The sequence below is a fragment of the Vidua macroura genome, chromosome 2 (genome assembly GCF_024509145.1).
Source record: "Vidua macroura isolate BioBank_ID:100142 chromosome 2, ASM2450914v1, whole genome shotgun sequence".
Lineage (NCBI taxonomy): Eukaryota > Metazoa > Chordata > Aves > Passeriformes > Viduidae > Vidua > Vidua macroura.
The window spans coordinates 37,904,551-37,920,941 of NC_071572.1; the positions used below are offsets into that span (position 1 = coordinate 37,904,551).

At 44.3% G+C, this 16,391-nt stretch overlaps 1 protein-coding gene across 1 annotated transcript in view; it reads left to right on the forward strand.

Moving 5' to 3' along the window:
• Nucleotides 1-423: 423 nt before the first annotated feature.
• Nucleotides 424-16,391, forward strand: part of FGF14 (fibroblast growth factor 14) — a 375,114-nt gene continuing 359,146 nt past the window's right edge. The window contains exon 1 of the mRNA XM_053971364.1: nt 424-985. Coding sequence (XP_053827339.1) covers nt 778-985 — 208 coding nt within the window. The 5' untranslated portion in view covers nt 424-777. The remainder of the gene's footprint in view (nt 986-16,391) is intronic.

The window sequence follows — 16,391 nt, forward strand, 5'->3', positions numbered from 1 at the left end:
GGGGTACGCGCTCGGCGGCCAGTCCCGGGGCAGCCCACCCGTGCTGCCCGCGGGCGGTGCCGGGCCGGGCCGGGCCGCACGTGGCTACGTGACGGCGATCGGGGCCGGCGGGGCTCGGCGGCTCCTCCTCCCCCGGCGCCCGCCGGCGACTGGGCGCCGAGGCTGCGGCGGGCGGCGCGGGGCGGGGGTGCTGCCTCCTGCGCGGCGGAGCGGGCGCAGCGGCAGCCGGGGCCGGAGGCGAGCGGCCCGCGCGGGCGAGGGCGGGCGGCGTCGCGGGGCGGCGGCGGGGGCTGCGGGGCATCGGCGGGGGCTGCGGGCGGGGTCCGCGCCCGCGGCCGGCAGCGGTCTCTGCGCCTCAGCCGGGCTTCGCCGGGTGCTGGCGGTGCGCTCTCCCGCCGCGGGGCTGCACAATGGCAGTCGTTCAGTAGGATGGATCCTGCCGTGGCTTTTGTTCTGCAGATCCACCCATCCTCCTAGCAGTCAAGTACCAGGCTATGGTTTTCTCTCTGGGGATCTTTCTTCCGCGTTTTGCCGGTGTCTCCGATGAGGTTTTGGCCTCGGCTGGGATTTCACTACCTTACTTTTCGTTTGGCTTCACGCTGAAAAAAGGGATTCCTTATATTTGCTCTCCACGCTTTTGGTTATAATCCACTGTTGGTCTAGGGGGAACAACCGTTCAGCCTGGCTGAAAAAAAGGCATCCGTTGAAAAGTCTCAAAGAAATATACCACGTGAGGAAAAAAAACTGGGAGAAGATCGGAATATAATCGCTTTTTCTATGATAAAACTGGTGCCCCTCTTCAGGAGAACTGATCTCAATTTATTATTATGCAACCACAAGGATCTCTTCTTTCTCAGGGTGTATAAGCTGCTGGATTGCTTTTCGCCCAAATCAATGTGGTTTCTTTGGAACATTTTCAGCAAAGGATCGCATATGCTGCAGTGTCTTTGTGGCAAGAGTCTTAAGAAAAACAAGAACCCAACTGGTAAGCAATCCATTGCAATGCGTTGTTTTTCTTTAATGCTACCCTGTCTGTTGCTCGCCGAGGCAGATCTGCAATCCTGCTGAGGGGAGAAGGGGGGATATATCGAGGCCAGCACGGACATGCATGTGCATACGTATATGAATAAGCAAGGAGCGGTTTGTATTAGCTTCAATCACCATGTCACCACTGAAAAGGGGTAAAAAAATAAAATCAAAGGCGACCCTCGCCCACCCGGCATCTCCTAGTTCCTATGTGCTATTTCCAAGGAGGAAACTTTTACATCAGTACCCTTCTTGTTTGGAAGGCGGTGGAGCCCCCCACTCCTGACCGCGGGAGCCCCCCAGTCAGTTTTGGGAAGAGGAGACTGGCTTTCCTGTGTTGGTGTTAGCCGGCCCTGCCTGCGGTGGGTGAGTGTGCCGGGGCTCGGGTCCTGCACAGCACTTTCTGAATAGCTTGCAGTATGTCACCCCACACGCACACACACCCACCCACCGCCTCGCTCGGCTTTCTAAAGTCAAGCCAGACACCCCCTCCCGCGGCTTGCGGGCTCCCCGTTATCGCTCACCCTTGGCACTCAAGGCCAGGAGGGTGGAAGGTGTAAAGGGGATGGACACTTTCTTGGGGCTTGTGCCCAGACGGCAACTCAGCCAGCTATGCCGAGTGGCAGCAGCAGCACCGCCGGGTTGGCTGTGCCGCTCGTCCGCCTCTCGCTGCCGGGATGACCCCTCTGTGCCACACACGGATGTCTCTGCGTCCGTCTCTATGTCTGCCTGGCAGCCGGGATCATGCGCTTCGGTTCAGCCCGGCTCCGAGGGGGAAACTTGCAGTACATTACATAAGAAATGCAAATGCAGGTGCTCTGGGCTGCCTGGTCCCTGGGGGTCACGCTGCTGCTGTTGCATCCCTCTTGCTCGGGGCGTCCGTGCGGCCAATTCCCCGGCTTGGCGAGCAAGGTGGGCGAGAAGGGATGCTCGGCGGGCGGGGGAGCCGGGAGCTTTTCTGGGGAACTACCGGCCCTTCCCGCCGGCCTCTAGTCCCCCACGCCGCCTTGCTCGCTCACCCCGGCCGGCAGGTTGTCTGCAAGCACTTGCGTGCCTGGGGAGGCGAGAGACGCCGGCGCCCGGGCTGCGAGGGGAGGGATGCCGTGTGTGCGCGCTGGTGTGTGTGTGCCGGCTGCCCTGCAGTGGCAGCTCCCGAGCAGGAGGCTCCTGACGCTGGCACTGCAGTGTAGTAGATCATAGGCTCTCGTTGCCTGACACCCCAACATCAACAAGCAGCAGCCCTGGCAGCCCGCACCCCTCTCTTTAAAGGCAGCCAGGCTGCCGGCTGCTGCTTTGCTCAGTCCAGGTCCGGTGCAGAGTCGAGGTGGGCACCTCGGCGGATTTACCCTTCCCCGCCCCCGGCTTCCGTTTGCCAGCTCGTCTCGCCCCTTTCCCCCCCGCCGCTGCCGCAGCAGTGAAAAGCAGCCACTTAGCATACCAAAGAGGCTGAAATGCCCCGCCGGAGGCTGCGCTCAGCCTCCCGCAAAGTGCCCTTCGCTTCACTCGTCCCTTAGTACTGCAGCCAGCCGGGGGCCATTTCCTAGCCGTGTGCCCCCTCCGGGCGGGATCGGCCAGACAGGGTCAGGACGGCCGACCACCTTCTCGCAGCCTCTGGGGATGCCCCTCTCCGCCTGCCCGGGCCACTCACGCAGAGGCCGTGGGTGAGAGAGCGGGGAGACCGCGGGGAGGGAGCAGAGCGGCGGCGTGGCCCTGCCTGCCCTGCCCGCTGCCGTCGCTCCCCAGCCCCCGAGGGTGGCCGGCTCCAGCGCCGTGGTGCTCTGGACAAGAAGCGATGCTCCTGAGGAGGGGATTTGGAGGGGGGCGACAGGGGCAGGAAGAGGACTGGTGGTTTCTAGGCCTTTCAATTAGCATACCAGGGGGTGAGGCGTATGCCCCTCCACACACACACACTCTGGTCCACCCCTAAAGATTCGCGTCCTTTCCTTGCGGAGGGCAGGCTGTCAAGACATCGGCCCCTGAAGCCGAGTTGTGTCCCTCGGAGTGCCAGGCAACCGCAGCACAGCTTTCCACCTCCCCGGGGACTTTGCCGCACTTACCTACTCCCTCTGCATGGGACGAGTGGATTTGGCTGGCAGGAGCGGCACCACCCCCGCCGCCACCCTGCCTGCGAATGGCTGCAGTGGCCCGAGGAGGGCTGACCCCCTTCTCTGAAGGAGTATGGGGAGCACGTCTAAGTCAGTGAGGTGGGCGAGGTGGACGAGGTGGGAGGGGTGGGAGCGGGCTAGGTGCGCGGAGTGGGGCCCTGGCGGGTTCTACCGCTCTGGCCAGGTCCGCGGTCTCGCTGCCCGCCCGCACAGTCTGCGCTGCTCTGCTCCGCTCCGACTTGATCCCGTCAGAGCAGCCGGGACGCCGAGCCCGGCCGATCCGCACGCCCCGTCCTGGCACTCGGCTCCGGGAGCGCCGAACTGCGGCGATCTGTCTGAAGAGGCTAATAATCCGCTTGGCCGGATTAGCTGGTAGCTCGGTCGCAGGCGCTGTTGCTCTGACGGCAGATCATCTCCTCTCAGGCTGGGGTCACCCGCGGGAGCGCAGGGAGCTGAGATGCCCGTCCTCGTCTGGTGCCCCCGGGCCGTGGGGCTCCCCCTCTGCGGCAGCTCGCAGACCCCCATCCCCGCTGCGGCACGGGGCTCCGCTACCGCCCCCGGCCCCCTTTGCCCGCTAAACTTTTCGGGAGCCGCTGGGCTTTTCAGTCTCAAAAGTCATCAAATGAACGAGCATCTGCCGCTGATCCAACCGTGCAGAAAATCCTTGCAGGTTAGGCAACTAACGCTGACTGTAATTGCAGTTTATTTAGCTATTTTCGGCCTGATGCACTTTTTCTTTTCTTTTTTTTTTTTTTTTTTTTTTTTGTCCCTTCCGAGAGCTGGTCTATTTCCAGAAATGGGACTGGGTGGCTTCTTTCCAAATGTTCTTTGCCTTGCGTTTCCTCCCCACCCCTGGCTGCAGCCCCCCTCCATGTGCAGACCCCCTCCCGGGCTCCCCTGCCGTCCCCGGGGGCCTCGCCCCACTGGCACCGGTAACCGGCACCGGTCGGAGCTCCAGAGACGGGGGGGCATGTGCGGCAGAGAGGGATGGGAGTCCGAAGGGCTGTGTGTAAGTCTCTGGCAGGGTTGCATCAGGAGGCTTTGGTTTTATGGTTGGCTGAAACCTCTTGGTTTCAGATTTGATATCCTTGATAGAGGAGTTGCGTTTGATTGCTGCAATTATTTAACTCTAAACATTTCTTCATGAGGAGAAAAACTTTGGGAATCAATAGGTGTGGCTGTGTTTTCAGCTACTGAATATTTTTGAATGTTCCTCAGTTTAATGGTGCTACAATCAATGAAGTCCCTCATATCTGCAGTGTCCTGTCTCTCGTGAAAATGTTTGCCCTGTGTCAGGTTCCCTGGGCCTCACTTGCTTTTGCAATTATTTCTGTCTAACTCTGCCCTTCGTGCTTGTCATACACACAGAGAGGACTTTAAAAAGTGCAAGACCAAAGGGACTTTTTCTCACAAATAGTTAAAAACTGCTCCAAACCATAAGTCCCAAACCAGGGCTTGTTATAATAAGATATTGTCCTCCTGGCTTTCCCACCACCATCCCCAGCCTCCAAACTGGGTATTTTCAGCTAGGGAATGGCAAAGTCATGGGAAGAATTTGGGGCCTGAGGAGAAGTGGGAAAGGAGATTATCTCTGGTTGCTTTTTGAACTAAGTCCAGCAAGTGAATTGATTTTTTTTACCTAATGGCAACTGTTTGGGTGCCCACGGAAGCTGTGTTGGCTGGAGTACTAGATGCCCCCATGGCGGGAATTGCTATCACATTTCACTTCTGATGGCAACCCAACAGACAGAGGATGGATCAGGTTTCCTCTCCATTCACTTCCAAGGAGAAGCATCTCTCCAACACAGTCAGGGATGTTGACAGGAGAGTAGATGGCAATTGACATTACTATAAATACATTACTGATGGAGGATTTAATTTAGGAAATTAGTATCAATCTCACATCAATTTCAAATACAAAACCTGTTTTAAAAGCAGTAAGTCTGAAATCCAGGCTGCAGCTGAGCTGGAGTCTTTGTATAGTCCCATGTTAATTTCCTACTCCATAAAATAGCTTGTCTGGTATTTCCTGGTTGCTAATAATTTTGAAAAATTTCTAAGGACAGCCATGTGAAGATCTGTTTGAAATGGAAGCTTGTGACTTGCCCATAAAATATCTAGTAGATATGTGTCTTTATCTGAATTCTGAAAAAAAATTGGCCTCCCCACTGCTTTCCTTACTCACAGAAAGCAAACCTCCCACCAAAAGACAAAGACAGTAAGAATTGTGGGATCAGGTCCTTGAAGTTTCTTTCATGTAGGTCTGAAAAGCAGCTCTGCTTAAATACTGTAATTCCTGTAGTGGGAATTGAGGCATGGTCTGTTTCTCTTGCTCAAATGTAAAACTGCCTATTTACATGTATTTTAGCTATTGAAGTTTTGTCCTCTCTGGAATACATTTCCTGAATTTATACAAATTTAATTATTCTTGATCAAATTAAATTGCATACTCTACTCATGAAGGGGTGAAATGTATGCCTGCTCATGCGTCTCCCTACTGTAATAAAATGTTTGCACCTAGTTCAATGTCTGCTAATGACAGGCCATTTATAAATGAATTCAAATATGAAAAGGATGACTTAAGATTAAAGAAAATACAAAAAATATATTTACAGATATCATTGGTTTAAATATTTATGTGTACGAATTTTTCATTTGAGCTTGATGTTTATTCTACTTAACCTTCTTGGATTATATTAAGTATATTAATTTTAAGCTAAAATTCCTACTGACTTCAAATCTAAAAAAGGAGTGATTTAGACATTCAAAATTTGTCCCCTTATAAAGATTTTCTTTCCAATAAATGCCTGTAAAAATATAATCTGGAGATGAGAGAGTTGCTTGAAATTGGAAACCAGTTTTTCAAGAGGACTTCATAAATCTAAAGAAATGGGAATTTGGCCCTTACACTGACTCTGAGGGTGCATTTTGTAGCTGGTGGGGTCACTACTGAGGTTTTCACAAGAACAGTCAACATTTAGGATAAAATCCTCTGTGTCTAGGTTGCAAATGGATAAATGAAGTAGTTGTGTGCAGATTAAACTGAATATTTACAGATGTTTGCCAAACGTGCCTCTAAACAGTGAGTCCTGCTGGAGCATGTTTCACTCAGTCAAGGAAGATCTTGTTGCTTGGGGAGCAGTGATTTGTTTCTTTACCTAGTTCTGGTTTAGATGGCTTTTGTGATTTTGGACACTCTATTACTTACCTATGCCTTCCCTTCCTGCTTGTTAGAAGCTGCAGGCAATGTCCGAACATTGCACAAGTGTGCTGTTGGTCCTTTTGTTTGTTTTTCACGTTTCAGTGAATGATAGCTTTTCAAAGATAAATTACTAGTTTACTGAACAACTCACTGAGTAACAAAACATCAAGCGATCATAAAACTTTACAATCTCTGCTGTGAAAAAAATTGCTGAGATGTAGCAATTGGCTTGATGTACAACTAATGTATCCAAGAGCTACTTGCCACTGTACAGAAAGAGTTTACATGTGCATAGAGTAGCAGAGCAGTTTACTTGGGAATAAACTTTGTCAGACTGCACCCAAGTTTAGTTCAGGAAGAGCCCCCCTCTTGCACAGTGTGCTTCTATTGTCACAACAAGTTAAGCCTGTAAGAAAATCTTTTCATTGGAGACCATATAATAAAGTGCTTAAAACATCTTCAGACTGGCTATAAAAATATATATATTTATTGTGTTCTTGAAGTGGATCCTTAGAGTAGATCCACACAGAAGTACTGAAAATAATAATTCCGAAGGGAACTGATGGCACCATTATGGACTGATCACATAGCAAGCAAAATGTAAGTGATGTATTCTTTTTAGTATACTCTGTAGCAAAGAAAAATAGCATGTGAATAATTAGCAAACCTGTTATCCAAAACAGGAGCATACTGACTCTGAAGAAGAACTTTTTGAGGCCAAAACCTCAATAACTATTAAGTGAAACGCATTTAATGGATACATGGAATGCAGGTTTGGTGTATTTGTAGCATATGTTAGAAACATTCACATTAAATAGTAGCAAGGAAAGTAAACAGTTGCTGATGAAACTGCATCAAGAAGTCAGAATAATAATATCTGTAGTAATATTCAATGCACAAGCCAGATTAATGACACTTTCTGCAGTAAAATTCAATGACTAGTTTAGGTACCATACTGGGCGGAACATAATCAACATTTTAATAGTTTTTGAGTTAATATTGAATGGTTGTGTGGGTCAAATAACAATAGGTAGCACATAGTTACTGGCAGAAATTGGTAGTCTAATTTTAATATTTGTATTTTATCTTTTTACTCTGACACCTGCTTATTTGACTTTGAACTGGAAAAAGCATGATGAATTGCACTGAACAAGTTTAGCACTTGCATACAGTAGGCACTGTCTTGGAAATTGCTTTGCTTAATCTTTTTGTGGCACTAAAATGAACCTGGTCCAATCAGAAGGTAGAATCAAACCAAAGTTAAACATTTTAATTCCACTGGAATTCTTTGGCTTTTGCTTGAGGACAGTGATACAAATAAACTGTAATCCTCTATGAAAACATTGTTCTATGGAGATTCCCAAAAGGCCTGTATTTTACTGAGCTGAGAGAAGAATATACTTCACTTCTCACTGAAATTCATTGTGTCATCCATGTTGTTTTGTGTATGGCTTTGTTGTCTATAAAGACAAGAACATAGTGAGGATACAGAATGTGCAGGATTTGTGCCTTAGTTGTTGATCTTGTCCTGTCTCCATCTCTGGGCATTCGGTGGTGTAAGAAAAAATGCAAGACATGGGCAAATCTTTGGGTTTGATCCTTCCCCTCATCTGTCCTCTCAGTTTTCAGCTGTCACTGGACTGTGAGGTTGGAGCTTGTATTCAGGTCACCGTGTGTAGCAGCTTCTGAAAGAGCAACGCACCTTCAGTTATCAAACAGCATTTCTATTTTGGGCATCAAAAACTTTGCATGCAGTGAGCTCTACATAACCACGTGCTGTGTGGAAAGGATGTGGAGGGGTTTGCACTTTCTGTGGGTATTCCTTGGTTCTTCTGTTGAAAAACAAAGGCTAACATTGCTATTCCTGCGCCATGTTTGTGATTACTGATTATGGAGGTCTTTTCAGGTGAAAAGCACTTCTTTCGTGGTGCCTTTTCCTTCCTTGAACTGTCCTGAAGTCCTGGACATTTCTATAATCTTGGTTCCTATACAGTATAACTTGCCTTTGCTGAGGGTATAGGATATCTTTGGCTTAGGAGGACAAAAATAAGGTAGCAGCTGACACATCCTTTGCATGTGCTGCTTTCATCCAGCTAAAAGAATTTAATTTCTATGGATTTTCTAGGCCTATGGGATAAGGAAGTATATCCTGAAAAGGGCATGTTTTCACAATGTCCTTTCTCTTGAGGGAACAAGTGGAATATTACTATCTTGAAGAAGTTTTTAAAGAATTAAGCTCTAGTGTGACTGAAAACTAGAATCTCGTACCATTGTTGAATGGTTGGAACAGAAGAGACGGCTTGCATATAAAAGCAGACTTCTGTTTATATATAAATCTCTTGCTTCTCACCAATGCTAGCAAAGGAAATATACAGGAATTTCATTGCCCTTTAATGAAGTTTGACACTAAAATGCTAATTTAAAGAAGGCAAGTTTGCCAGACTTGTTACTCTTTCAGTAAATGTATTTCTAAGCATGTCCCTCTACAGTCAAACAAAATGTCCAGATTAAACAGTTCCCAGTTCGTGCTTCTCATTAAAGAAGTGTACTATAGAGCACTACAATTGCTCAGTAGTGTCTACACATATCACTCTTTGCTATATAGGTACATTTATTGACATTGAATGAGATGAAGAGGAACTACCAGTGTAAAACATAGCAGAAAATACATAAAAAAAAAAGGATGTGGGAAAAGATGTGGAAAAATTATAGCTCAGGGAAATGCTTAAAAAATCAGTTAAATCATTAATACAGTAGTATCTTATAGAGTAACCTATCAGTAGTATCTTAATGAGGATTAAATTAATAATAGTCCCTATTAATTTATAGTACTTATGACACAAAGAGCCACTTAACAATTCTGATTTTCTTGGAACTGGAAATTGCAAGTCAAACCCAGACAACTAATAGTTCCTGAGAAACTGAACCTAAATGTGATATAGGCAGATTATCTCACAAGGAGATCAACCAAAGATCTCAAATGTGAGCTACCTTTAGAATGTCTAAAACCCAGGTGCAATTTTATGGCTTGGACTCTTTCACTAAAATACATATTTTAAAGTAGCACTAACAGTGGATTAAAATTTGTAAAGCTTTGCACCCCTGAGAGAGTTCTTCCTAGTCACTCACTGTTTTAAATCCTTTTTTTCTTTTTTTGTGTTTGTCTCTATATGAAGGAGACTTTCTGCTTCAAAAAAGCTGGTTACACAGAGTTTTATAATCAACATTTGCTAGTCTCCTGGTTTTACTCAGACATTTATTTTCTCTGTGAATATGACCTTGATCCATCCCAAACTCTGTCATCTCCATTATAGCCTCTCACATCTCTTTGAGTTTTTCCACCTTCTTCTTATGCAAGCATCTCACCTTTTTACTTTGGATAAGGTCTTTGAGGAAAATTAGCCCTTAATTGTATTTCTTTCAGATATTTTTAAGTCATCTCCACCACTTTGAATAATTAGATAGTGACCATGAGCAGAACAGGCTTGTTTTATTAATGATATAATAGGTATTTAGGATGGATGAAGGCTGATGGACAAGCCTTTTTTTTATTGGGCATGAGCTGTATGCATTGTTGTTTTCCCACTTGCTGCTAATTTACAATAGCAGAAGTAAAGAAATGCAGAGGCCGTAAAGCAACTGCGATTGATTAGGAAAGGACAGTAAAATCAGCAAGAGGACTTAGAAGACCTAATAACAAATGTTATCCATTTCATTTGTTTTGAGGATCATTTGAGGATAAAACTTGCTTGAGGATAAAATGGTTTGTGTGAGATTCTGCTGTTAAAGCAGAACTCAGCATCCAGGGAAATTTTTTGGATGTTATTGCTGAACATTTCTTATTTGTGTTGGTAGGGAGTTGGTTCCAGGTCCTGGCTTTGTCTTTCACTTAGGTGCTGTATATCTCCTTGAAGCTTGTGGCCATGGCACAAGCAGAAGAGATCCCAGAGAACTGCAAAATCTGTGTGGATGCAAGGTCCCCATATGTCCATACCCTCAGCAGGGTACAGACAGAGTAAACCTGTGGCTTGGATCTTGCTCCCTTTTGATTCACCTTGTTCACCTTTGAGCTCACTTTGATAGCCTAGTTTAGAGACATTATTGTATGAGAGGATTGTAACATGCCCCTTCGGTGCTATATGCTCCAGGGTTTCTGCTGACCAGGGACATTAGTAGCAGAGTCAGTGACTATGTGTCACTAAACCCTGTGTTCTGAACTGTTGAGCTCTGGCTATATGCACAAAGTTTTGAAACATGGCATAGATGAGTCCTCTTACCTTTGAAACTTGTAGCATGGTTTCTTCTATGGAACAGGTTATCTGAAAGCAGTATGAGATTATTTTAGAGTAAATAAGTCATTATGTAGTGTATGTATGTATGGAAGAACCACACTTTTTGAAGGTGATCTTACTTTGTTTTCAAACTGGACTTTAAACTCAGATAATGTTTGTGGAAGAGTGAAAATATAGGAGAAAAAACCTGTTGTAGTTTCCTATATAATACATATCTGGGTAAAACAAATAAATTTAATCATGGAGAAATTTGGGGAGAAATTTGAGAAATAGGAGAAATTGGAAAAATTTGAACCAAAGAAGTAGGAACAGAGGAATTGTGATTTTCTGTTCTAGTGTCTTTCCTCATTTTGATTCGTCTTTGCAGTTTACATGAAATTATGTATCTGAAGCATTACTGACATGAAGTGGAGATTAATCCCGTGATTTTTGTGCCACAGTAAGACATTCTCTCCTGACTGAAAGTTTTCTGTGAAAGCATGTCTTTGAAGACATTGGTTTTCTTAGCACTTCAACATCATGGATGTTGATTTTCACCATTACCATACACCACTGATGAAAACACTCTCTAAGGGGTTCCTCAAGATAGTTACATAAATATGGTGCTCTCATTAAAAAATATATCTTTAAGCAAAATGAGAAAAAAAAATGAACATAAATATATAAAGGTGAGCATCATGGTAGTTTTAACTGTAGGGTTATTAAGTTTCTCTTAGATGCTGGATGAGAATGATTTTATTCCAGTTGTGCCAGCTGCCATTGACTGAAAGTGGAGGTTGAAGTTTTTGACCTTATAATGAAAGCAGAAGTAAGCTGTACATTGTGCAGTCTGGGTTAAAGCATTTTTAAAAAAGTATCAAAAGTAACAGCAAAACAAAGGCTTGTTATGTTTTATGGAGCTCCTCTTCCTTGGATTTCAGTGGCTGTCTGGAGTAACTGTGGTCTTGGTTGGCTGCCAAAAAGAACACCTGCTAATAGATTTAAGACAGAAGATGAGGAGAAGATAAATACTAAGCCCTTGTAGTCATATATGTAGGTTAGGAATTTGGGGGTGGAACTTGCTGAAGTTAGAACAAATGTAAGCCAGAATGTGATGTTAATACATTAGATATCTAGAGGTTTTATCAGGGGCTATGTGGATGATACATGAATAGTGTGGGATGCTCTCTCTCCCACTTATTCTCAGAGGGAGATGAAAAACCAGAATGACAAAAGAAATTATAAAATAAATAATGAAGGGATTAAAAGAGTCTCTAGTCATTTAGACAGGTTAGTGATAGAGAGTCCTACAGGCATGCAGAATTTAGAAATTGTTGAAGCTATTTATCAATTGAAGAGCAAATAGATCTGAAATTTAAGGTCTTTTTCATGGAAAACATCTATTTCTAGAAGTGTTTCTTTCCAAGGACATAGAATTTTATATTTGAGAGTCTAGCTTCACTCAATTTATTCCATTTATAGCTATCTTGCTAAAGGTGAGATATCCTTGTAAACATTACTTTGCTATTATAAAGTGCTATTATAAGGTGCTCCCACGCTCCCCTGTGTCTACCAGCTGTCACTGCCCAGCTCTGGAAAAGTGGCCTCCAGGATAACCTTAGGCCATGTGTCCAGGGCCTCCTGCCTTCCTGCTGTGATGTCGATGCCCTGAGAGCCTCCTGTCTGGCAGCCCTTGATGCTTTGGACCTGCATGGGCATGTGGAATTCTGTGTGTGCTGCAGCTGCCTGGGCTAAGACCTGCTGGCTCCCCTGCAGGAGAGATGATGGCACAGGAGTTGGCTCCTGAGGGTGGCCCTGAAGCTAAACTGAAACAGCCTGTGTAGTTGCCACAGCAACTGCTGGGGAGAGGAAATGTATTATCCCACTCCAAACTGTTTTACAGCACAACTTTTAAAATGCAGAATACGTACTTCCATGGATCTTATGCTGTGTAAATCTTTGTGCAAGACACCGTGTCCTAGGCGGTATGAACTATAGAAGAAGGCACTAGAGGTTCAGTATGAATTTGCATTTTTCTTCCAATAGCTTATTAAGTTCACAGTCAAGCAGGTAAGAATGTTGGGTGCCATTCCGTCCTTGAAGATGACCACAAATCTGCATCAAAAAGCCTACAATGGAAATCTTCACGTAACTTCAAAGGGAAAGCCAGTCTCTTCTTATCAACAGATGGCAAATCAGAATTGTGAGTAAGAACTGTCCACCTTCAGTTTGGCATTGATATCATTCTCCCACCTTAAACTCCTCCTAGTTGTTCAGGAACATAAGACTGAATTTATATTGCTTAATTAAAAAGGGCCAGGGATTGATCCAAGTCCAAATGGCTCTGGCTGGCTCATGTCCACACCACTTACAGTTACCACCCTGCCTGGCAGATGAGATTGGAGAGAGCTTGCTGAGGTGGTGCCTGGGTCTTAAGGGAGAGTGTGGATGACTAGGGCTCTAGCACTTCTTTAATTTAACAATCTGAACACAGCCAAAGAGGATCAGAAAAAGCCTTTCATTCCCAGTGAGGAAAGTTAAGGCAAGCTCTGCTTGTAGAGGTTTACTTGTGCCCCCAGCTTCAGAGAGAAACTGTACCTGGACTAATAACAGCATAACACCATCCTGGACCAGCTAAGGGGTTATTAAAGCTTCTATAAAGTGGATGAATCCTAGGTTCATCCTTTGAGGAAGGAGTACCTAGAAAGGGGCTTCCTATGGGCCTTGGTCAACCTTGTGCAGAGCTGGTGGAGGAAGGAGAGCAGAGTATACCTGCTTCCAAGCAAGTCTGGCAGCTGAGCAGCAGAGACCTGAGTCTGCAGGGAATTAATCATAACGAGTTTCTGAGGAGGATGAACCATTCAGGAAGGAAAGCTAAATCTTGCTGGGGAAAGGAACATATCTCCTCTTTTTTCTCTTTCACAAGAAGAAGATGGAGTTCTAGGGTAAGGAAGAGCTGAAGGACAGGAGAAGAAGAAGATGGAGTTCTAGGGTAAGGAAGAGCTGAAGGACAGGAGAAGAAGAAGATGGAGTTCTAGGGTAAGGAAGAGCTGAAGGACAGGAGAAGAAGAAGATGGAGTTCTAGGGTAAGGAAGAGCTGAAGGACAGGAGAAGAAGAAGATGGAGTTCTAGGGTAAGGAAGAGCTGAAGGACAGGATTTTCTCTGTCTCTGGATAAAACTCTTTTCTTCTGCATCACTGTCTTGTACTTCCTTTCATTCTCACTGGCACTATTTGGGATCATCCCTTCATTTGTGTGAGCATGTGCAGCAAAACTTGTCCACACTTTCAGTCATCTCAGTAACCTCTTGTTTTACTGCACACCCACTTTCTATTTCCTGAGCTACATAGGCATCAACCTGAATTGTTGCTGCACATACTTCTTGATCTTCCTTTAAAGGATATGTATTTCTCCCTACATGGCCACCAGTTGCTCTCTTCCCTTATATAGTTGTGAGGAGATGAGTAAAGAAATAGTTTTTTTTTTTTTCTGATTATTGAGGCTTTAAATATGTCAGCACACTAAATCTGGTCACAGTCTGTGAATTTAAGGGGTTTGGCTTATAGTCTGACAATATGGTCAAGAATATTTGTGTGTTTTTCTTAAAGTAATGAAAATTAGACATCATAAAGCAGTTTGCATTTGATTTTTTGTTGGGAGCAGTTTTTTTAAATAGTTTTAGGGAAAATCAGTTTGTGGCACTTGGAATCCTTTGATTCTTCTCTGTGAGGATGCATAGGGTATATTTACTCTTGCATTTAATGCTAAATGTGAAAAGATTGAATGTAAGCAGTAAATTTTTCTTTTTTCATCAATCCCTTGAAGACCCCTTAAGGTGACTGTTCCTTTACAAGTTGAATATCTGAAAAAACCCAAGTATCCCTGCTTGATCTGGGGCTAAGAAGGGTGTTGCATTTAACAGAGATTTTTATGTTTCCATTGCTTACAATAAAAGCAGTTATGAAAAGCTCTTATGATGGGACACAATTATGTTTTGCATTAAAATAAAGCACAGTGGGGGGCTGTATTCAGCCTGTTAGCTTGTTAGAAAAAGCTGGGATTTCTGAAACTCATCTAAACACCCTGGATTTGGAAGTCAAGTCAAGTCTTCTAAGCCTGTGAAGTCTTCACTGGCTTAGAGGAGTAATAAAAGACTTTCAGTATAAACACTTCTCAGTATAAACACTTCTCAGTGTATTAGATATCTTGGAAACTGCTTCTTCTGTTAGTAGAACATTAACGGAGCATGTCTAGGACTTTTCATATGGCTTGTCAATTAAGACAACTTGGGCCAAACTAACTGCATTGAGGTTCTTTTCAAGAGTGAAAGTACCTTATTTTCACTCCTACTTCTAGGCTGGAGAAATTAAGTTTTTTGGTGTCTCGGCATCTATATTGCTTTTCCATTTTATCATGCTAAAATTGAAAACACCATCTTTAATCCTTCTTCTAGGAAGTTTCTTGCTATTTGGCAGTGGCAGTGCTCCACTGTCATATTCAGGTGTGTTTTACAGGAGGATAACGGAAGCATTCTCTCCATGACCAGAACATGGGACCATTCTTGTGGTGATAAATTATCTTTGCTCTTACAAAAAAAAAAAAAAAAAAAAAAAAGAGGTTTTTTTTGCCTTGGCACACTGCTTTGGGTTTTTAAAATCTAGCTAGATTTAAATACTCAAATCCTTTCTTGCTAATCGACCACTCCATGGCTTTTCTAAGGAAAGGTTCCTGTTTCTGTGGAAGACAAAAATTTTCTTGTACAGATTAAATAGTTCCGTCCTTAATCTGCTATTACTTGAATAATTCTTATGACATCAGCTTCAGTCTGCTTCATCTTCTTGTCATTTTATCTTACAGTGACTAATTTGCAGAATAAGCATACCTTCCCCTGTCTGCGCTCAAGGGCATTAACTAATCTAGTTAACAAACTAATCTAGGTCTAGAGAAAACAAATAGAACAAGCAGCAAATGTACAGCGAGACTGAACAACAATTTCCTTCCATGTGGGCAAGGTTCTCTTGGATTTTCCTCTAGAGGGAACTGAGCTTTTTCTCAGAATCCCAAAGTTCTTGGTTTTGTCATTGCCCAGTTAGGTACAGGCAATAGTGAAAACCAGAACAAACTGGAGGTTACACAAGTAAATTTCAGAAGTCTCAATGTGTCTTCAATGAAGGACCTCAAAGCAAATTTATTAAATGAAAGGCTGACTTGGCAGGAAGTTCTAATCCTTTTGAAAAATACTTCTAAAAAAAGGAATATCAGAGAATGAAAGTTCAAACTGCCTACATTGCAGTATACAAATTAGTAAGAAAGTCACCTGGTAGTCTCCTTGTCCCTGGTAGATGGCACTAATATTTTCTCCTTCAGGGGTATGTACAGTACCCTAAGTCCCTGACAGAGTGCTACCATTTTTTAAAAGTTTTATGTTTGTTTGATTTTGGTTTTTGGGTTTTGTTTGTTTGTTTGTTTTTAATCCAGCACAGAAAGATCTGTCTAGTTTAGAAATATGTGACATTGGTAGGTCTTAGCTGTACTTTTTTAGGAATAGTTCTGCAAATATTCCTTCTTTTGAGGTTAGATATAGTGGTGAGTATACAGAGCTTCTGAAAGAGCACTGGTGGAAAGGCCAGTAGGTAAAATGCTGCCCAGTAGACTGCAATACTCAATAATTATGACGTAAAGGTCCATCACTGAAACAAAATATAGCAATTCTTGCTTTAAGTTCATAGATATTTACCTAGGAGGGCAGTTAAGCCAAAAAACTCCATTATCTTAATGTGGTACCCT